This window comes from Miniopterus schreibersii, assembly GCF_964146895.1.
Source record: "Miniopterus schreibersii genome assembly, chromosome: 2".
Lineage (NCBI taxonomy): Eukaryota > Metazoa > Chordata > Mammalia > Chiroptera > Miniopteridae > Miniopterus > Miniopterus schreibersii.
Window position 1 is genome coordinate 27152816 of NC_138102.1, and position 23160 is coordinate 27175975.

Here is a 23160-nt window from a genome sequence, read left to right on the forward strand (position 1 = left end):
ACTTTACATTCAATGTTTATATACCGACCTAGACTGTAAAGTCTACAAAAGCGGATTTTATAACACTTAACAGCTAGCAAAATAGCAGGCACACAGTAAAAACTCAAATTATTTGCTGAACGAATAAATGCACCAATCCATCCACCCCTCCACCATATAGCCAACTGCACTAAATGTCACTGTGAGTGACATTCACATAAAGAGCAGCTAAGAAGAGCTATTCCAAATCTAAATATTTATCGCTCTTTCTCAAAAATCATCTTCAGTTAATGATCTTCTGCCTTTAGTTTCTGGAATAATGAGTAAAAATCGTCATGAGGTATGTTTAAAAATGAACAAACAACAACAACAAAAGAAAATCCAGAACTTGAAAAACTTCAAGAAAGGAGGCCATCAAATCACTGACTCAAGAGAGAAGCTGAAACACAGCTCACTTTCTAAAAGCTGAAGAGGAAACTAATGGAGCCACAAGACTTAAAAGATGTGAATACATCTAAGCATTCTGTATACAATTATTGATGCCATATTTCATATAGTTGAAATACAAAATAAGGCTAATTTCATGATGCCAGATCCTTCCTGTAAAAAGAGGTAACCCTTAGGAAAGTCTTAAAAATCATCTTATATAATTTAACTCATTTATTCTGATACCTATTTTTTTAAGAAATTCCAATTAGAATCAAAGCATTATCTAGGCTGACATATCCATCTGCTTTTTTTAATGGGTTACTTCTTTTTTTCAAGAATTAAAAGCATTAATCTCAGTAGAATTCAGTTTCCTTATAAGAACAACATGAAAATTCCCCTACTTGTAAAATGCTGGAGTAGGTGATCTGCATGTCTTTCGGCTCTGAAGTTCTAATTCTAGAGCCTGGAAAATTAAAACTGTGGTATTCTACAAAAAGAAATATAAATAAAATGTCTACTAACCTTCATTGTGGTGAGGCAGCGAGTCAGTCACAAAATCCAGAAAAACAGGATGTTGAAAAGTGAAGTTTCCTGTTATTCCAGAACTATATAGCTTTCTTACTTGGATACCAGGAAGCATCTGGTTGGCTAAAACTGCCCACCAGTGAGGTTCAATGTGACGTCAGAATGTAAGTGAATTCACATATATCCCACATTTCTTAACAGGAAACTACACAATGAAATGAGAAAAATGGTTGCCACTAAGAGGGAAGAAATGCATATTCTGAGTCAATAAAATGTTTTGACCAGAGTGCTTCTCCAGAGAAAGGTAACAGACTATTTCCTCAAACAGAAATCTATTCAACAAAAAGCAAGCCAGAAAAATCTTAGGGCACTGAGAAAGCTGGTACTATGAGAACAAGAGGAAAGTCTCATTAGAACTTTTACAGAAATATTTCTGCAAAGATAAATCAGCCTGTACCTGAGAATGACCAGGACATTTAGCACACTAAACTGTCCCCTGGGTCACTCGGTACTTACAAGGAGATAAAAGCCCTGGGGGCCTGCCCCATCTCGTGGGCTAACCACTGATGCTGTAAGAGCAGCACACTCTCACTGCTAGCTGGAATATGAAGCAGGAAGGAGGGAGGCAAACACAGTGGTCCCTTTTCTTCAACTGGTATTAGGAGACTGATTATCAGGAGGAGCTGTACATTAGGATCTTCCAGAACTTTATAAAACCAAGATTACTTTACAAAATCAAGCCACATCTCAGAACAAGTTATTACAATGTCTATGGAAGGGACCCAGAATCAACATGTTAATGCTCTCCAGTTGATTCTGAGTGACCAAGGGTGAGAAGCACCTCCCTGGAGAAATATAGAAAGTGACCTGAGTCCTCTCCCTATGCAGGCTCACCCCTCACACCCATCCCTTATAAGCACAGTAAGGAGGGAATACTCAATACCCCACAGATCTTAGAATCTATCCAGTTGAAAAAGTATATTACCCAAAACTCACCCTTTTACATTTAAGTGAACTAAATGTGCAGTAGAATAATCCAATATTCTCAACAAAAAAAATTATCCTACTAGTATTCCACCAAAAACTCACAATATTAAATACATTAGAGTTTATTTTTAGTATTTTACTTTTAATAGAAACAATACTACATAATGAAATACAACAAATACAAACCATATAGAAAACAGGATAGAAGAGGCCCAGAGTATTAAAAGTGGAACATAAAAATACCTTCTAAGAACACTCTCTAGTCTGTCATGGGGGAAAGAGAAGTAGGCTGAACTAATGCGATGAGTTATGTAGTGGGAAGGAGGCAATACTGTTCTGTGTGGACAGTTAACCTTTCTGAACTTGAAGGCTGCCCCCTGCTGGTTATAGCCTTACACAACTTACTGAAGCCCTCTGTCCATCCCTAAAATGGGAATGAAGTACTGAGATGATGATGATAGGAAGGAGCAATGTGCAAATGCCTCACATGTGTAAAAAGGGTCAAGATTTAAAACTACTCTGAATCTTGCACACCAAGCCTTAAGGTCCTTGTAAAAATGAACCCATCAATAATTATGTTCTAACAAGAAAAATTTTCTAAAATACAAACTACCAAGGGGAAAAAATCTTCCTTGATTGCTGTAGGTGCTCAAGAACACCTTAAAGACCATCTAGAGAAGGGATCACAAGTCTCCACACCACATGTTGCACACAACACAAACACACACTGCTTCTGTAACACACACCATACACTGCACACGCTGCACATGCACAATGCTTCTGCAGTACAGCCCGTACACTGCACACACTGCCCATGCATGCTGCTTCTGCAGCACACACACCACACACTCTACACACTGCACATGCACACTGGTTCTGCAGCACACACACTGCACACGTAGCACATACACCACACATTGTACACACTGCACATGCAGCACATGCACACTGCTTTTGCATCACACACCATTTAGCACAGCACACATACTCTCTGGCACCCGCCTCTACTAATGGACATCAACATCAGCAAGATCCCAGCTTATACTCTAACAGGATATTGCCTTACTCCATTATCAAAATGCTAAGATTCCCATCCAGAATTCTCACCCACGCTGCTGCTTCTGACACAAACCCCTGCCCCCACACTCACCTTTCAGTCTCAAAAGTGTTGGACTCTTTTGCCACCCCAAGGCTCATGAGGGGAAATACAGACACCAGCACTAAAAAGGAAGGATATCCCTGCCTGCATTCCAGGTCTGCTCAACACTGTGGATGTGATGAGCTGTGCCTGCTGCCCATCACCAAAACAGCTGTCCCCATTTGGGAACACTGCTGTAGAACTATTACTCCCCTCACTGTCTCACTGTCTGCCCAACACTGAATTATCCAATGCCTTTTCCCACTATTAACTCTCAGAATGGGAATCATGGCTGACCTCACCTGAGCCCATTTTTATAAGAGCCCATTTTAAATACAATGTGAATAATGCACAATCATGAAATCCAAGCAACACTATCAGCAAAGGTGCGGGTGTCAGGAGAAGGTTGTGGCTTTCTCTACCAACCAAAAGAAAGCAGGAAATGAACTATTTTAAAGGGAAAAGTTCTAAAATCCAGGTTAATGAAAGTGTTTTTCCACAAGAACAATTACAGAGATATTTTCAAAAAAACATGAAGTGCAGACATGGCAGAATCACCCCAAAATTAACTTCCTTTAACAGGGAAAAGTTCCAAATACCAAAAAGATTCTAGCCAAGAAAGTATCATTCTCGTTGAATCAATCAAAGCAGGGCACTGTTATAATCTTCCTAAAAGTATCAGCATAAATACTATTTGTTTCTGCAGAGGCTTATCTAACTTCCCCACAGCACGCAGGGAGCACAGGGAGTCACTAACAGTCCCTGCTTACAAAACTCAACTTAATGGCCAAAAAATGTCCTCAGAGCAAAAAGAAAGGAGAAGCTCTTAGGCATGGCTTCTACTTTTTTATCCAGTTTTTCTCACAAGCATATATATCCCGTTCCTCTACTGGAGGAAAACCCAGAATCACATAACCCCAACAGAGGGTTACAATTATCTACATAAACAAAAAAGAGCACATCACTAACCCAGCTGATACCAAACCTAATAATGAAGACTCCAAGCTGGTTTTTCCAACACAAGCTAGTCCTAGATATCATCTTACACAAGGTACAATTTGAAAAGAAACTTGCAAGAAAATTAAAAGGACAAACTGATGCAAGAGAACTCAGAACACAGGAGCAGTACAAAGACGACAAGTTGAGACTAGATGGGAAATGAGCCAACTGGACATGGTAGTCACTGCAGGACACACTGGACTCACCAGCCACACCGAGTCACTTTGAAAGAAAGAGAGCTCTATCAGAAAATAGTCCAGGACAGCAGGCATAAACCAGGGCCATGCCAGACAAACCAGGCTCTATAGCCTCCAGAAGTCTCTGATTTCCCAATTCAAACCCAGAAGGGTGGGAAGGGATGACAAGTAAGTACAGGCCTTCCAAAGGCGAGCCTGCCTCTGAGCACTGGCCCCTGTGGACAGGTCACTGCATGGCCTGGGCACCATTGTTCTCACCTGGGAAGGAAGAGACATTCAACTGGCTGACCTATCCAAGGCACCTCTGACACAGTGCACTTTTTAAAGAACCACCACCGACTTGGAGCAAGGAAGAACCAGGGTCAAGAGACCTGGCCAAAGGGAAAATGTAAAGGGTGGGAAATTCAGGAGCTGGCTTTTCTGACATGCCTTTGTAAAGGCTGAGGCAGGAAAAAAAAATGTAGATATATGGGGAAAATGACTTGCAACTCCACAAAAGGTAAGGCATGCCTCTGTACTAGAGCTGCATCCCCTATGACTAGGTTCCAGAGAAGAGAGGCTCCAGGCTCCAGAGGACTGGAAGAGGGACAAAAGAAACTGCTGCTGGGCCTGGAGAGGCGAGGAGGTCACCAGGCTCATGTCGGTCAGCATTCTCCCAGAGAGGACACTTGTGAAGGCCTGACAGGACCCCCTTCCCACCTAGCAGGCAAGACAGGTGCTCACTGAAGCTGTGGCCTGCCTCAGAAAAGACAGGGCTGCTGAGAGCCCCAGTTCACTGGCACTGTGCCAGACACTACAACTGCAGGAAGGTTCAGCCTTGGCCTCGAGGAAGAAAGTACCTGCTGTAAGACTTCAGAAAGGGCTTCCAAAAGAAGCTGGCAACTGTGTGTGATCTTAGCAGATGTGCAGACACTCAGCTACAGACAAAAAGGAGAAAAAAGTTGCACCATCTCTATCAGAAGGACACTGGCCTGAGAGGCTCTCAACCCTACCCAGTGTTCCTCCCCGATCTGTCCAGAGCACGCCCACCCTGACCACTAATCCCCCATAAAACACTGTCAGTGAGACACCACTGAAAGGGCTAAAACTGACCATCGGAGACTTGGCGATGTGGCCTGGCCTTAACTTTTGCTACTCCTCTAAAAATATCCTATTTGACATACTCCTTTTTTATATGGTCACATTTAATATCAAGTTTGGTTCCTAAACTAATACCTGAAATAAGAAGGGCTCACCTATACATAAATAAGATGGGGCTGTGTAACACACATCGACCAACTGTCACCAGTGCCCATCTGGCAGGATGACTCACTATGTGCACTTGTGAGAACTCTCACATGCATAAGCCTATAGCTAGGTAGAAGATGACCTCGATTTAGAAGAAACAGCTACCACGGTTTTCAGGAAAGCCTTGTAACCAATAGAATATTGTTGAAATATAGAGGTTTCAAAGGCACAAGTTATAAGAGCTGATGCTGATCCAATGTAGAATTTTTACATTCATCTCACTATTTTCAGCTTCCTTTGTTTCTAATTCAAGGCCCTGCAGCTCACTATGTCACTGCTTTCTTCCATTCACACCCCTCTCTGGAAGAGAGTTGTGCATCCCCAACTGCCACACCTTCCCATGGGCTCCAGCCAAGATGTGAATGCACATGATACGCATCAGCTCTGAGCAGGACGATGCAAGAGCTTTAGGAGGCTCTGAGTGTTTCTGCCAACCTCTCTGTTCTTTTCCTTTAAATGACTACCATACCATATTGTTAGTGAGAAAGGAGCCATCAGTGCAGCCCAAGGAAGGGGGCCACAGCCCTGCCTTTAGGAGGGAGGAGTATCCAAAAATGTGAGGGCAGTGTTTGAAAACCACCAGCTTGCCCACCCACTGTGGGAGACATACCTTCATCCGCCATGCTTTTCTCTTTAAATTGAGTTACCACACCTTTTAATTGGATAAATCAGATATCAAATCCATTCTGCAGAGTGCTGACACACCTAACAAAGAAGTACAACAGGGTTCTCAAGGGTAACTAGAAGATGCCTGAATCTAAACGAGACTTGAAAGGCTCCTCATTATCACCGAGTTTGCCTCACCTTGGTTTCCAAATTCATCAATGATATTAGGTATCAGGGGTATCTTCAACATAATAAAATAGAAAAGCAAACTTTATATCACTAAATAGACTGTGTTATGCATCATATAATGAAGATCTTGTTAGCCAGGAATGTTTCAACTGCAAGCAAGTGAAACTCAACTCAAACTGGCTTAAACAAACAAAGAAGTATCAGTTCACATAACTAACAAGTCAAGAATGGCAAAAGTCACACACAGCACAGACATGGAAAGCATAAGGCCATCTCTTTCCTTTGCTCTCCTCAGTGTGGACTGCAGCTTCAGGAATATTCCTCTTTGTAAGGTACCGTCACTGCCAGCAGCCCCAGACAGCCAACAAGTCCACTACTTCAGCAGCACCTGGCTGTACCTGCCTGACTCCAGCTGCACAGCTGCTATGGCAGAGCACCAAGGAGAGTTGTGCAAGTCAATCACGTGCACAGCCTTCTGGCAAACCTGCACATGTGTGTGACTCACAGTGTGCCCATATGGTACCAGGACTAACCAGAGGCAGATCGATGGGATGGATACAGGATGACACAACAGTAATGAGCTCTATTACAACTGCTTTCTCACACATCCCTCTCAGAGTCTCATCAACAATCACAGCAACCTGGCCTGATCACAGAAACCCAGACATCAGCAACCAAAACAGATTCTGACCCACCTGGCCATACTGATATGAAAGCAAAAATAGATGACTCCCATCTAAATGATGTCACTGGCTGATAACACCCATAGGTATGCCCAAAGAGAAAATATCAAGGAATGTGGAGAGAAAAAGTCCTTTCCACTATCTCTGTACTAATGGAAAGACCCCTACAACGTAAGGCCAACTAACCATTTTCTCAATCACACAGTTTGAACATTCCAAACGCAACGAGCCAGGTTAGCTCTTCCAATGAGTTTATGAGGAAGCTATTTTTGACACAAGAAATTGTTACTTTTGGCATAGTTCTAGAGTGTGGTTCCCGAAGTTTAAAAATATAATTTTGTTCTATCACATTGTCAAACGGAATTTGGGATTTTAGAACAAGATGAGTAAAAATGAATCTTAAGTAAGTTGTGCTATTTGAGTTTAATGCAAATGGTCCCTATTGTTGGGATATGTGAAAACCAGAGAGCCAGCAGTGAATTTTCGCCTTCTCGGCTTCCAAAGACTTTGTACTTAATTCCACCTACTCCAACACCCCAGGGGTAAAATTAAAGTTTGATGATGAATTCTACATATAGCACTTGCACCCAACATGCTCCCCAAACAATTTCTTCCAGTGTAAAATGAGAATTAAATCATATTCAGTTTTGTGGATTCTACTGTATCAACACCCAAACCACGAGAACAGGGACAAATACCAGGCAAATATTTTAGGTACATTTTCCAAAAAGGGCTGAGGGCAGGGGAGATTAAAGTCCTGAGAAGAGAGGCAAGACAAATGAGCAATGAAAGCATTGGGAAGTCTTGGTCACAAACAGAAATCACCAGGGAGGCTAAAGCACAGGCAGCAGAAAAGAGGAGGGATGTAGCATCCACCGAGAACAAGGCCCTGGGTGCCCTGCTGGAGACTTCATGCCAATCTTATTTTACAAACAGGAGTGGAGAGAAGAGGCAGACTGGTTAAAGGCTTCGGGACCCAGGAGACAACATGGCAGTAGGTTCTCTGGATTTTCTTTTTGCTTCAAATGCCCCAGACTAGGTGCTAGAGAAAACTGCACCCAAGACACACCAAAGGGTGCAGAAAAAATACAGCCTGGAGAAAAGCCCGCCTTATCTGGCCAGATCATCAGGAAAAAGGCAGCCCAACAGACAAAAACCTTCTAGATAGTAACACCAGGGGAAACGTGCCCCACCCTCCACCCTGCCCACCACCACCATGTCTTGTGGAGTTTCTCATTTTTCATAAAGGAGTAAACTTAAAGATGATAAATCAAGAAATGCAGGTTTCTGCCCGGCCAGGCGTGGCTCAGCGGTTGAGCGTCGACCTGGGATCCAGGCGATCAGGGTTCGATTCCCGGTCAGGGCACATGCCCAGTTGTGGGCTTGATCAATGATTCTCTCATCATTGATGTTTCTGTCTCTCTCTCTCCCTCTCCTTTCCTCTCTCTGAAATCAATAAAGATATATTAAAAAAAAGAAAAAAAAAAGAAATGCAGGTTTCTGGTACATTATTTAAATTTATTAAACTACTGGAAAATTAAGAACCACCGAACAGTGCAATTAAAAAACTGGGATACAGAGGGGTTGTGAGGGAGGCACGAGGCAGGGCAAGTATACTAAATCCTTCTCTTTCATGCTGATCCAAATGACAGAAGCACAGTGGGAAACAGAGGAAGTAGATTAGAAGAGGATTTCACAGGTAAAAATGTAAAGGGCTTTGTAACGATTAGTTGTTACAATGATAACATAAGAAAGTAGAAGTACTTTATAAACTATTCCATGCTATACAAATACAACTTTCACCATGCAACATGAAAAGTTCAAAGAAAGTTTTTTGAGTGATCAGAAGACAACAGTAGATGGTGCTTGACATGAGACTTGAGGGTAGATGCCACCAAAACATCCAGAAACTCAGACACTCTCAGAGAGAAAGAAAAACATAAACTAAGATCAAGTATTTTCTCTTTAAGAACAACCTTGTATTTTAAAAAATTAGGGCCAAATACTTCTAAATGCTATAAAATGCTATCTCTTTGCCTTTCTCAACGTAATTTCTGTTTCCAGTGCATGTACATTGTGTTATTTCAAAATAAGCACCATTTAATAAAGCTTGCTAGCATGAGCACAATGACACAATGTGACTGCTGGCATGCTGCATCCCCAGACCTCTTCACCATTTACTGGTCTTAGTTCTACCTTGTAGGGCTCTATTTGAGTCCCTAGTGCTGAGCCCAATCTTTATTAACTTTAAAAAAAAGGCTTTCTAAAATGTTTGGCACCTGTCTAGGCTAGGTATTCCCCTTCCATGACTATTATAATCTCCAAGATCACTAAAATTTCCCCCAAGTTACGAGGTTATCACATACCCCAGGCAGTTAAGGCCCCAGAATACCACAATTCAGGTTCCCCTTTAATTCCTATTTAGGACAGTTCATCAAATCCAGGATGTTTTGTTGGTTCAACCCAACAAATCAACTTGAGAAGCATGAAGGCCAACCAGAAAGGAGTGGCAGGCTTTGCCCCCACCCAGGTGTTTTATCCATCCATTCTTTCAAGCCTGGCCATCTGAAAGGTCTCTAAATCCCAACCCCGTGTCACTGTCCCTCTTGCAGGCCCTACGGGAGCTGCCTGTATCCCAGTTATGTGTATTCATTTTGTTTGCTACAAAGACTCTTCAATGCTTCCAGAAGAGACATCTTGTGCATCTGTGTGTTCCTTCAGGGCAGGGCACAGGTGCAAGGAATGTCCTCATAAGTTGTATGCAGACTGACTAACATCACCAGAAGAAGCACTTCCCTGTTCTCCACTAGCAATGAAACACAAACTTGCTCTTCGCTGTCACATTTTTCAGAACACATTCTATCCAATAAACGTTCTGGTCAAAAAAATCTCATTGTGAATGATGTAGCAATCTTCCTAAGAACATTTCTAGTCACATATGAAATTACCTTCTCTTCCATGGGCCAGTTCTAAACTAAGACTCCAACAAGTTGCTGAAAATCAGGAAGAAGGTAAGTTCCCAGGCCTTGTTTTGGCAAAGAGATTTTAAATTTAAAGTTGGGACAACATGAAACTTACTACACAAATTTCCAGTCCCCTAAGCTACCTTGTCCTGTTTCTTCAAACATCTCCATTTGATTGATGTTCTTCAAACTCCTGACCATGATCCATAATAAAAAGTGCATTTTACATTATAACCAATACACACACACAAAATCCAAAGTTGTTGTGCAATCTGAATTTTTAATAAATTCACCCCTAAGAGATCACAATTAGCAAATGCAACAAGGATAAAATTTACTCAAGCTTTTAATAAAGTTGCTAATGATCCATTAACTCTAATTTCTTTATTCTCCAGGTTATAAATCCTTCACTATACTGAGTGGCTTTAACTGAGTTATCCACCACACCCAAAATGATGGGGGATATGTAGAAAACTAACAGTTTACAATTAAACATCCTAAATGTTAAGTAAATTCTTTGTCAGTAGCATGGTGCAAATTAGTTAACACATTAAGAATTCAAAAGCATGACTGTTACGGACACTGGCCTGCCTAGTTTTCTGAAAAGATCAAATGTCCGAGGGTCCATGATTTTCCCTCTGTCCTCTCCCCTTTCACAGAGCTCCCACCAACTGCCACCATCCCCTTGTTTCAGTTGATCTTCAATTCTAAATTTAGAAGTCCTAGAATCTCCATAATCCTGATTCAAATACAAACTCTGCCACTTAGTAAATGTCACATATCAGGCATATTTCTTACCTCTCTAGATCTCAGTTTTCCCCCAGTGTACACCAAGGCTAACTGCATCTAACTTACAGCATTACAGGACTTAGGAGTCACTCAGTAAGCAGTTGCTATTACTATTAAGCTGCTGGTATGAAGTTTTTAAAGTTAGTATTACATTTCTATCTCTTCTGCATTTTTATCAGTTCTTCTGATTAGTACAATGGAAATGCCCTGCTTGTTCCTTCCTCTTCAATTAACTTTTTTACTATTCACATCTAAAGTCCACATAGATAAAACTGAGTTCATGGCTTCAGCATGAGTCAGAGACTGATTGGTTGCTCGCTGATGGAAAGCTTGTACAAAGGCAATACAGAGCTCAAAAGTAAATAACTGGGTTTACAAAACACAATCTTCAGATTCTTGAAAGCAGAAGTAGTAACATCTTCTCTTTCACATGCCAAAATGCATACAACTTTCTGGCTTAGATGCCCACCACCACCCTCAACAGAGCCTGAGGTCACAAAAGCAGCCTCATACCATCTGGCTAACACCATGAGTAACTAATTCAGGAAGGATGATCAGGTGAAAGGTTTCTGGGGGGACCACCCACAGATTACATACTAAGTACAAAGGGAAAGGGCATCTTTACAACGGAGAGGTCTGGTGAATGTCACCTTAGCTAAGTGAGGGAACTTAGCACTGGCAATATGGAGTGTGTTGACAGTAAGCTCGTTCTGATATGACCCATGGGAATACAGAACATCACTTGTGTAGAATTCTTACCTAAAACATTTAACCTAGATCAGATCCTGTCCAGACTGTGGGATATTTACATAACAACCCTGTATGCCTCAAAACCATCAGTCATAAATGATAAAGGTGGAGGAACTCTTCTGGAAATGAGAGAGACTAACAAGACATGACAAACCAAACGCAATGCATGATCCTTGTTTGGAGACTACATTAAAGAAAAAAAGCTACAATGGTCACTTGGAGACCACTGGGCAAGTGTGAATCTGGACTATATCTGACATAGTATTACTAAGACAACAAAAAAGTTCTTAGATGTGCCAACAGTACCTTGGTTTATGTAGGAGAATGTTCTCATTTTAAAAATATACATGCTAAGTATTCAAAGGCAAGCATCATGAGGTCTACCACGTGGTTTAAATGGTTAACAAAATACAAATGTGTCACAACACTCAGAGAACAAAGGGGCAAAAGTGTCTATACGGTGATCTAAGTGAAGGAACAGGGGGTTTACACTAGTTTTCCAAACTTTGTTAACTATAAATTTTTCAAAATACGATAAAGGGCGGGGGGCATATTATGAGGCTCTCTCTAGCATCCCCTCACCACCCCAGCCCCTCTTTTAAGTAGAAAATAAAAGCATTTCACTCATCATCCATAGACCTTTCCTATAAAAGAGGATTCAGATGAACAATTCTAATAGGCCCAACATCACTTCTTCAAGATCTCAATCACTGCCACGTGGATTTCCCTCAAATTCCCACCACAGATGGGCTGGCCTAGTTTTGCCATGAATAGGCTAGAGGAAAGTGTGCTTTCCTCTCTGCCTTGCCTAAGCTGGATTCTTGGCTCTTCAAGCATGGGAAAGTCATGCTGTTCCCTCTCCCAGCCAGATCTCTCCTGACCTCACCACACCCTAATTTTAATGACCCAGCTGGGTCAGCTTAAACACCAAACTAATTAAATAAGAAACTCTCCAAGGGGACCCTGGAATCAGTATATTAGAAGCTCCATGCTCTGCAATCCAAGAGGATACTATCCATTCTAACCTATAAATCTTCCCTGAAGAGCAAGTGTACACACTCCATTAGCGTCAAAGTGGGAAATACTAATGGTCACAGGAAGTAACATCATATCATTTCTCAACTCAAGGACCAGTTAATTACTCTAAGCTAACAGAGAAAACACCCAATATAGACTAATAAAATTAGATCAAAATATTCTGGTTAGAAATATTTTTTAAAACATACTCAATGCAGACTTCACATCTAAATAAGACCTGAAAAGCCTTGGATTTTGTTTTGTAGTTATCCACGGGAACCTGTCCTTCCTGGTTCCTAGGACTTAAAGGAATTCTTAAGGGATACAAACTGCTTCAGGACAACTACCTTTCAGGAAAAAGAGGGGTGAGGGAGAATTTATCCTTCGCACAAGACCAACTGGGATTTTCTTGATTTGTTTTTAAGTGAAAATAAAAAAGGGATGACTTAAAGATATTCAAAGAAGCCTGTTTTACTAGACTTTAAAAAAGTGATAAATAGGAAGTAGAGGGAAAATGAGGTCAAAAGGCAAAACACCAAGTGACTAGAATTTTCTGTAGACAGAGGAACAGGCAGTCATGACCGCACATGCGCACGAGTTCCAGATTCATACTGTTCTCTCTCATCAGTCATGACTGACATTATTTCATTTTTCACAAGTCCTTATTGGAATATAAGAACATGGACCCTTAATAAAGAATTTTCCCCACCAACTGGCCAACACTAGACATCCTTGTCTAATTGCAAAATGAAAAATGCACGTGATATAATAATCCTCAAAATAATGCATGTTTCATACACAAACACACACTTCTTTCCCTCACTCTGATGATGCATCTGAGGTCAGTGAGAGACCTTCCCATGCACACCCAGACATCCCCATGTGGTCAGCTGAGCCAGCCCAGACAAGCCAGCACAGAGCAGCGGCAGTGCCTAAAGTGACAATTGCAAGCACACCACTGGCTGTAGAGTCTAGCACAGGCAGGCCCTCCCTTCTCCTCAGTGAACGTGACCCTCCTTGCACTCCACACCCATGCAGAATTAATCATATCCAACACCTGACATAGCTCACCTGGATCAAATATCTCTACCTGAGCTGTTTCCAAAACCACCAACAGGCTGTGACCCATTTGTAACAGAAGAAAGATTCTGGGCCCCTTCCCGCATAGAGAGACAACAGGTTGATAACAGTCACACATGGATTTCTTCAGTGTACAAATGATGCCCTCCTTCCCCCAGATTCTCCTACGGTCTCCCACATTGGAGACTCCAGAAATTTCCTGTCCCTGTGTAAGGAATCCAAGGAAGCTCTGGACATTTTGCAGCACATCACCCCCAAGGAGGCCTGAGGGAAAGAGGCTGCACAGAGCTTCTGTTCCACTGCTGCTCTCTATAGGACATCCTCAGTTTCTCTTGTACCAGAACTAGAGAAATTTGCCAAAATCAGTTTTCTAACCAGGCTCAAGGTCCTTCCTCATTCTAAAACTGGAACTGCCAGGCCCTGAGGCTGTCTCCCACTGTGCTCTGCCAAAGGTAGGCCATCACCAAGAAGAGTCAGGACCCATAACAACTTCTCAACTACAGTCAGGCTACACAGCACAACTAGCTGCCCTGCCTCTCAAGCTAACCCTTGTTTATTAGGATCAGCAGACACCTACTTCATAAAATGAGAAAAGGCTACTTTTTCAGTTATATTTTAGCTAGAAGTAGTTCATGAAGGAAGGCCATGAAAGAATAAGACAAAAGTTTAAGGAGTGATGAGAAAGAAGAGTAAAAATGTGAATGGAGGTGGGAGGTGGGGAGAAAAGGCTGAATTGTTAAGAGAACGGATGGGACTCTACAGACATGCTGAGCACCTTTACCAATGGTCTAGATGGGGCACCCCACAGAGTTGTTACCAATTCAACAAATATCTATTTAGTGCCTGTTAACTGAGACACTAAAAACTCAAATATTAAACAAAAACACAGAATCTGCCCTCAAGGAGCAGACCAGGGAGACACAGGTACAAGTAATGATGCTGTGTTGAAGGTGCCACAGGCAGAGGCAAACAGCAAAATCCGTCTGAAAGACCTTGGAAGTGGCAGCAGAGATGAGGTTAGCCAGCTTGAAAGAGAAAAACCATGCATCTGGCCACCTCAAGAAGGGGCTCCTGGCACAGAGACAGGATGGGAATCAGGAATGGCCCCCATGGTAGATGCAGGCACAGCCCGACTCCCTGTTTGAACCTGGCCTCACCACTCAGTAGCTGAGTAACTAACCGTCGCTCTGTTCCTAAGCCTCTCTAGCTCAGTTTCTCTTCTAAAGTGAAAGTCATTACAAGGTTTAAACAAGTTAATACACGTGAAGCCACCAGAACAGCAGCTGGCATAGACCACAAGCCACTATTTATAAAATTAAACAATTAACAAATACTACTGGGCACCTCAAATAGCCTGACATACATGGAATAGAAAGTCCAAGAAAGAGCACAGGGGAGGGCCAGAAGAAGTGGACAGGGTTCAAGTCATGAGAAGTCCCACCCACTATGGCAAGGCTCCTGGGCACAACCCCTGAATGATGGGGATCAGGGACAGGCAGGATGGCAAGACAATGGGCTGGAGGCTACATGGGCTACCCCACAGGTGGCAGCACTACATGAGGAGATACACAGCAGGTGGAATTATTACCAAAGTAAAGACCAAGAGAAAGAGCCAAATGTTAAGTTTGCTTCTAGTAGTGTAGGACAGGTAGAAGCTGTTTCCTTCTAAGCCTTGGAGTATGCTACATACACAACTTACTTGAATAAAAGAAGTTTTCAAATGCAACCTGATGACATGTCCTTGATGTCCTCCTCTAAGTCCTATGCCTCTAGCCCAAAGGTCGTCTTCTCATGGTGACAAAATAGCCTCACTATTTTACTGGGTGTGTTAAATAATGCCAGAACTTGCTGAATAACTAATTGAGATTCGAGTTATACAGCTCTTAGGTGAGCCTGACCAGCTGCATTGAAACGACTTACAATGGTTACCCAAGGAGGCCTGACCTGAAGTATCTGAGTCCCACATCAAGGGCCTTAATAAGGAAAATTAGAATCATGGGCTAGGTCCTGTTACTAAACCAGTAGCTAGTGGAGGAGGTAGGTAGGAGTTTCATTCAATACTACAATCCTGGTTTTGCAGAAACCATACAAATATCTGGCCTGATGCTCAGCTCTAGCTGAGTCCCCTTTGTGGAGGCACTGGAGAGTTAGACACAGAGGAGAAGATGCTCTCCAATTCTTCCAAGAGCCCCTTTCTCCCCTGAAACCTGAAGTTCTCCCACTGGGAAATGCACACTGGCTCCTACTTCCCACCCTCTTTTCATCCCAACACCAGAGGATGGCTTTCTCAAAAGGGTCCTTTATAAAAACAAAACCCTGAGTCTGTATTATCTCCTGTCATTACTACTGACAGGCAGATGGAATGGTAGCAGCCTGGGGAGCTTTCACAATTTTTAGTGCACAAAAGATACTATCTTGGTTCCTAGCAGAGGAAGCGCTCTCACAGGGGCATGGGTGTGGACTGAGACACTGTATCATGTGTTATTCTTGTTCCTCCACCTCCTCTTGCCTGGGATCAGGAACACAGTTTATTAGGCTTACCCAGCCTGCCTGGGCTTTAGCCTTATTAACACAACAGATGATAGGAGCTTAAAATATGTGAGCCATCTTCACTTTTCCCTTTTTTACACTTAATTCCAAATTACTCTATTCCTGTGCCTCTTCGGGAAGTTTCTCAGGGTCTTCACTGTTCAGGAGTCCTCTGGTGAGGTGGGACAGTGGGATGTTCTCGATCTTGGGCAGGTGCCCTACTTCCTAGTGCCTTAGTTTTCTAATCACAGCTTGGGGATAATAATGATACAACCTAATAGAGCTGCTTAAAACTGCATTTAATACACATTTAAAACAGGATCCAGGACATAATGAGCACTCAGAAAATGCTGTTTATTCTTGTTATCTATTATACACCTCTAAGTAAAATGCCACCAGGCTGAACCAACTACACAATTTGCATGGTCCAGCACAAATGGAAAATGCAGAGCTCCTTGTTCAGTAAGTCTTAAGAATTTCAGACGGGGACAGCAGAGCATTAAACCAAGTGCAGGGCCCTGTGAGACTGACTACAAGGGTCACACACTCCCAAGGCCAGCCCTGCCACCAGCTGAATTCTCCTGAGAACTTACCTATGGTTCTTGTTAGGAGTCAGGCTAACAGTACTGCCTTACAATCATTAAATAGTTCAACTACCTCAACTCCAGGTGGCAGCATGCTTGGAAGAGCCCAGTCTGTGGAGCCACGGGATCCAAGTTCAAATCCTGACTCTTAGTATCTCGGCTAAGAGCTGGGACCTCTTAACCAGCTAAAGTTTCAATCACAACTGCAAAATGGGAAAAGCGACATCTTCTTTACAGGGTATTTGGGAGAATTAAACAAAATAGTACATATGAAATGCCTAGGAACATAATTTGTACTCAACAAATATTACTCCCATTTAATTTTAAAGATGACTGTATTTCTCCAGCCTCTTCAATGATCTACACTTTCACTGTCCAATGTTGGGCAACTTGCCACATGAGCTGTTGAGCACTTGAAATGTTGCTAATCCACAGTTGAGATACGCTGTGAGTGTGACAAATACATACCAGATTTTAGAAACTTAATATGAAAAAACAAAGTAATAAGCTCATTAAAACTTTTATATTAACTACACATTGAAAGAACATCATTATGGATAGATACAGTAGGTTAAAGAGAATGCATTATTAAAATTAACTTGTTTCTTTTTACTTTTTAAGTTATTGGAAATTTTTAAATTACAAATGTGGCTTGCATTATATTTCTATTGAATAGTGTTGATCTAGACAATGAGGCACCCAAAGATCTGAAATGGAGGGGAAGGTCTAGTTATCTACACTGGAAAAGCAGACTAGAGACAGAAGTGACCAAATGCTCACCCTACAAGACAGTTTGATAAAGAAATAAAGAAGATATAAGACAGAATCAACTTAGACACTTTTTGCCAGGAAAAATTAAAATACAATTACAGTATCTGAGCAGAGTTTGGCTTTCTTTGCTTTTAAGTACCTACAAAATGTTCAGAGAATACCCTTTTCACCTCTCAAATGACCCTTTCTAAATTATATAACTTATCTCAACTTCTTTAAAAGGCAAGTTCTGGTAAAGGCATAAATAAACTGACTTCAAAAGTTTATTCAATAAGTCAATCGATAAATACTATGCCATTACCTAGCATTTCCAGCTTACCACTGAATCAATACAGAAGATGACTAGCTAAGAAGCAAGACTGCTGTGTGGCCTCAAACACCCTCGATACAAAGCTGCAGTATACAGTTTATCTATCTAAATCTAAAATGAAGGTAACACTTGGGTGGGGCATCCCATCCCTAGGGAAAAGACCATAGATACACTTTTGTCTTTATTAAAATTCTTTGCCCTAGCCAGTGTGGCTCAGTTGGTTGAGCATTGTCCATGCACCAAGAGGTCTCTGGTTCAATTCCAGATCATGGCACATGCCCAGGATGTAGACTCCATCCCCAGTAAGAGGCATGCAGGAGGCAGCCTCTCTCACTGATGTTTCTCTCTCTCCCTCTCCCTTCCTCACTCTAAAATTAATAAAAACATATTTTTAACAATTAATTCTTAAGCCTGTGTCAACAAGTTTTAATTTTCTACACAAGCATGTGTTAATTACTATATTTTTTATTTTTTTGTTATCCTCACCCAAGGATATTTTTTCCATTGATTTTTAGAGAGTGGGGGTGGGAGGGAGAAAGAGGGAGGGAGAGAGAAAGGGAAGGGGAGGGGAAAAGGAGGAGGGGGAGAGGGGGAGGGGGAGGGGGAGAGGGGGCGAGGAGGAGAGAAGGAGGGGGACATCAATGTGAAAGAGACACATCAATTGGTTGCCTTATAGAACCTATAACCCAGGTACTTGCCCTTGACAGAATCAGTGTGCAGGCTGACGCTCTAACCACTGAGCAACACCACCCAGGGCTAAGCTTTATCAATAGTATTTTAAAATATTCTTTTGGCCCAGCCAGGCGTGGCTCAGCAGTTGAGCATCAACCTAGGATCCAGGAGATTGGGGTTCAATTCCTGGTCAGGGCACATGCCCAGGTTGCGGGCTGCAGCCGATCAATGACTCTATCATCATTGATTGTTTCAATCTCTCTCTCTCCCTCTCCCTTCCTCTCTCTGAAATCAATAAAGACATATTTTAAAAATAATAATAATATTCTTTTGGATGAAATCTCAGTCATCACCTTGGCTAAAAATCTAGAAGAGAATTGAACATTAGCACAAATAAGTATCATAAATAAAAGAGTTTGTCCTTCAGAAATACACAGCGAAGAAGTGTTTTAGGAACACATAAGGGAATTTCTTTCCCAAAACCTCACCCTAAATCACTAAATCAGCCCAGCTGATTACAATACTGGAGAGCCCACCTGAACACCTTTCCGTACTCTCTCAATTTAAAGTGAAAATATTATCACTCTCACACAAAGAGAAATCATCACCTTTGCAGTCTCAAGAAGCACTTCTAGCCAGAGTTCCCACTTGTACAGAACAGCCGCAGAACACCTCCGGCCAGCACCAAACTAGAGGTTACTTGTGAGAAAACTGGACGATAATTGCAAATGTCTGAGGTTTTCAACTTTTATTTTCTATTCTAGCAGCTTTTCTTTCACATCCTCTTTCAAAAGTCCAATGCAGGAAATCTTGAGTGCCTCACATTTGCCTTAGTTTACCATGTACCTAGGAATACAGGCACTGTCAATACAAGGAAAAAAAAACAAAATGTTTATCCAAAGAGGCTTCCACCTTCCTGGATGAACGAGAAAACATACCAGGTACAGCCAGTCACAGGACTGGAAAGGAGTGCTCTCATATACTGGTACTGAGCAAAGGCACATTGATAAAAATGTCTCTGGAAACAATTTGGCAGGAGGTGTTCAAAACCTTTAAAAGCTCCTACTTTTGACCTAGCAGTGCCCTATCAGGGAATTTCTTCTTAAAAGGTAATCAATGATGAAGGATTTTTTACAGAAATGTTCCATCGCACAGTTCAATGTTTATACTAGTGAAAAATCAGAAATAACTTCTATATCCAAAAATGAGAATTACCACTAGGAACTATGAAACACCCTTTTAAAAATAAGTAGACAAATATCTAACATTCACACGACATTAAGCTAAAGCATTTACAAAAACATTATGTGTGCTATGTTGTCATGGTTAATTTAAAATATATTTACATATATGTAAAGGGAGAAAAAAAGACTGAAACCATAATTTTAACACCGGTTATCTCTAGATGTAGCATTATAAAACTTTTTTTTTTTAAATATATCTGTATTGATTTCAGAGAGAGGAAAGGAGAGAGGGGGAGGGGGAGAGAGAGGGAGGGAGGGAGGGAGAGGGAGAGGGAGAGGGAGAGAGGGAGAGAGAGAGAGAGAGAGGGAGGGAGAGAGAGAGAGAGAGAGGGAGAGAGAGAGAGAGAGAGAGAAACATCAATGATGAGAGAGTCATTGATCGGCTGCCTTCTGCACACCCCCGACTGGGGATCAAGCCCGCAACCCGGGCATGTGCCCTGACGGGGAATCAAATCCCGATTACCTGGATCCTAGGTCAAAGCTGAACGGCTGAGCCACGCCTGGCCGGGCAAAAACTTTGTTTTTTTCTTACATTTCTCTCTTTCCTGCACTGTCCTAACAATAAACACAAACTGTACAATATTCCTTTAAAATTAAAACTCCTTTGATAATAAGAACAACTCATTGGGGGATAATACCTGATTTTCTACAGCTAATTAAGATACGTGTATGCAATGAATTAACTAATAAAGTAATCATGATGCTCAGCTCCTCTTTTCCTTTAAAAAAATCTTAGGATAGTTTAAAATGGTGGTAAACAAGCAAATGCACATACCAAAAACAGACAGTCTGTTACAAAGAAATCAGTCTAAACAAACCCCTGGAAAAAAGCACCTTGACACTCATAACTATACAAAAACTAATCTACAATTCATGTGGTCAGTTTTAAGTTTTGTGTAATTTCAAAAGGTTTCTTGTCTTCCAGAATTGTGTGAAAATATGTGTAAAACCTAGAATGCATTTCAAAAGTGTCAAGGTCCTTCCCTCCTCACTCCCTTTCAACATATTTTTCTTTAAAATCACTAGGGGGTAGGGGGTGGAGGTGGAAGAGGGTATGGAGGGGTAAACGGTGATAGAAAAAAATTAAATAAATGACCAAAAAAGACGTGAAGGAAAATAAAATCACTGGGAAACTGCTGCACTGTGGTCCAAGTGCAAGGCCATCTTCTAGGAACAGGCCTGTCCCTTCAAACCACAGATGAGAACAAGCCTAGATACCTGTTTGATCCATACAAACTCCTCTTTCAGGGTAAGTTCATAAAAATCTGAGTGACAAACAATTTATGAGGTTTTTTATTGCTTTTTTATTTTTATTATCTCTAATGTAATTAGGACTTTTAAAAGTGTGACTTACAAATGACCCTTGATAGAATGCTAACAAAATATGCTTCTATTTTAAGTTTAATGAAAGTAGTATTTACTCTTTAAAAACAGCATGAAATAATTCATCATTTCCCTTTACCTTAAAAAATAAAAATTTGCTATCAACTAAACTTCAAGCTACTCAATCAATTACAAATATTCATTGAAGGTCTACTATGTGCCAAGCACTGCTGTAGATGCTTAGGATATGTTAGTAAACAAACTCTTTTCTAAAATATCTTTAAATAAACTCTCAGTTATAAAAAAGAGTCACTACATGACATTTCAACAGCAACCTTGGGAAAACTAAGGATAAGGGGTTTTAACACTTACCTTTTTTTAAAACTCATTTCTTAAAACATCTTTCACTAAAGTTATCAGATTATAACCTTAATGTGCAAACTGAGTTTCAAATTTACTATAAACAAAACTCATTAGTTTGAAGAGGATAATAAAATTCCACAACAAAGGTTAAGAAAAAGCAAAAATTGCTACAAGCAAAACAGATCATGACAGCCCAATAAGGAAATTCAATGATAAAACAATAAAGCCCATCCAGCGGAGGAAAAGGCCCTTCTGAAACAACAGCCCATGTCTTTAGAATCTCCACTAAGCATCCTCACTTATCTGTACATGATTTCCTCGCAGTCATCAAACACTCCCAACAATAAAATATCTCCATTTACAATCATTCATAAAAACAATATTTTGATCTCTATGAATCCCTACGTGTGTGATTTCAAATAACAGATAAGCTTTCCTTATAACCTCCCCTCATAGTGAATGACTTCTAGCTTTTTTCCCCAAGAAACCTACACTAAGAGTTTGTCCTTCACTAAGAAAATCTTTATGGGTGCATCTTACATAACAGGTTCTGTCAGAGATGCTTTCACAGTTATCTAAGAGTTCAGTATCACACTCACTTTTCAGATAAGGAAACAAAGGCTAAGCGTGTGGTAGAGAAGGCAAAAAATACAAGATTTAAGCACAGAACTAACTACAGTCACATCAGTCTTTAATTCTGAAGTAAAAAGCTAGATTTCTGGATCTAAAGCACTACCTCAAGATTAAGACAAATCACATGTTAAAATAAGATGAAAAAGAGAAGTTTGCAGCTTCCCCTGAAAAGCTGTATTTAGTGAAAAAACCTTAAGCAACATGAAAAAGACACACCGTCCAGTGTGCTAACCAAGACATAAGTTAGTATGTCTCCAAACTAAACACCAAATGTGAGAGTACAAACCACCTAATTTCTGGAAAGAAAACACACAAGAACTTGGGGCCCATTTTATTTCTGCCTGGCTTTGCCTCATTACCTCCTGGGGATTCTGGCGCGCTGACCCAGGCCTGGATGCGGTCGTCGGAGAAGCCCTAAAAGCAGCGAAGCTGAGGCAAGCGCCAAGGCATCAGATCGCACCGTGACACGCAGTTGTCGAAAATGTGTATCACCTGCACCACAAGCTACTGGAACCACTTTTCCTCATTGCAGACAGAGAGCAAAGTTTCGGGCTCCGCACAGTGGCTCCTCCCCGCCCTGGGACCGCGTTCACACCCCCGAGCAGCCCGCGCGCCGGGTCTCCGGGTGCCCTGGCTCCGGGCCGTGACCCCGGCAGCCTCTCGCCGACCCAGGGGTCCCCCGAGCTCCTGCCAACGCCCGCGACACCTGCTCCGCCAGCCGCGCGTCCCCACCCGCTCACCTCCAGGCGCAGGGAGGCCCCGCAGCCTCGCAGAAACTCGCGGATGTTGCTCAGGCACTCGCTCTCGCTCCGGGGCTCCGGGTAAACCTGCAATACAGAGCACAGACGCTGAGCAAAGCGGGCAGGCCGCGGGCGCGCCCCGAGGCGAACCCGCGGCGGCCCCGGCGGGAGGCTCCGGAGGGCGATTCCGGGCGGGCGAACCCGGCGGCCCGCAGCGCCCCCGGCCGCCCCCGGCGCTCACCGCTCAGCCACTGCCGCTCCTCACCCTCTTTCCTTCCTCCGGGCTGCACCAATCTCAGGCCCCTGCCCTCACCAGGAACTGCACGGGAGCCGGAAGTGACGTCTTCAGACCGAGCCCCGGACGGGCCCCCGC

The 23160-nt window shown here is 42.1% G+C and overlaps 1 protein-coding gene across 7 annotated transcripts in view; it reads right to left on the reverse strand.

Moving 5' to 3' along the window:
- ARHGEF7 (Rho guanine nucleotide exchange factor 7) overlaps window positions 1–23160 on the reverse strand; it is a 123917-nt gene that overhangs the window by 71426 nt on the left and 29331 nt on the right. For 2 of the 7 annotated variants that reach the window (XM_081129386.1, XM_081129389.1), the window contains exon 2: window positions 22788–22874. The exons of 2 other annotated variants lie outside the window; for them this stretch is intronic. In XM_081129386.1, coding sequence (XP_080985512.1) covers window positions 22788–22874 — 87 coding nt within the window. Of the gene's footprint in view, window positions 1–930; window positions 1011–22787; window positions 22875–23028; window positions 23118–23160 lie in introns of those variants that run through there. 3 more of the 7 variants (XM_081129388.1, XM_081129387.1, XM_081129385.1) reach the window with 3 other exon arrangements.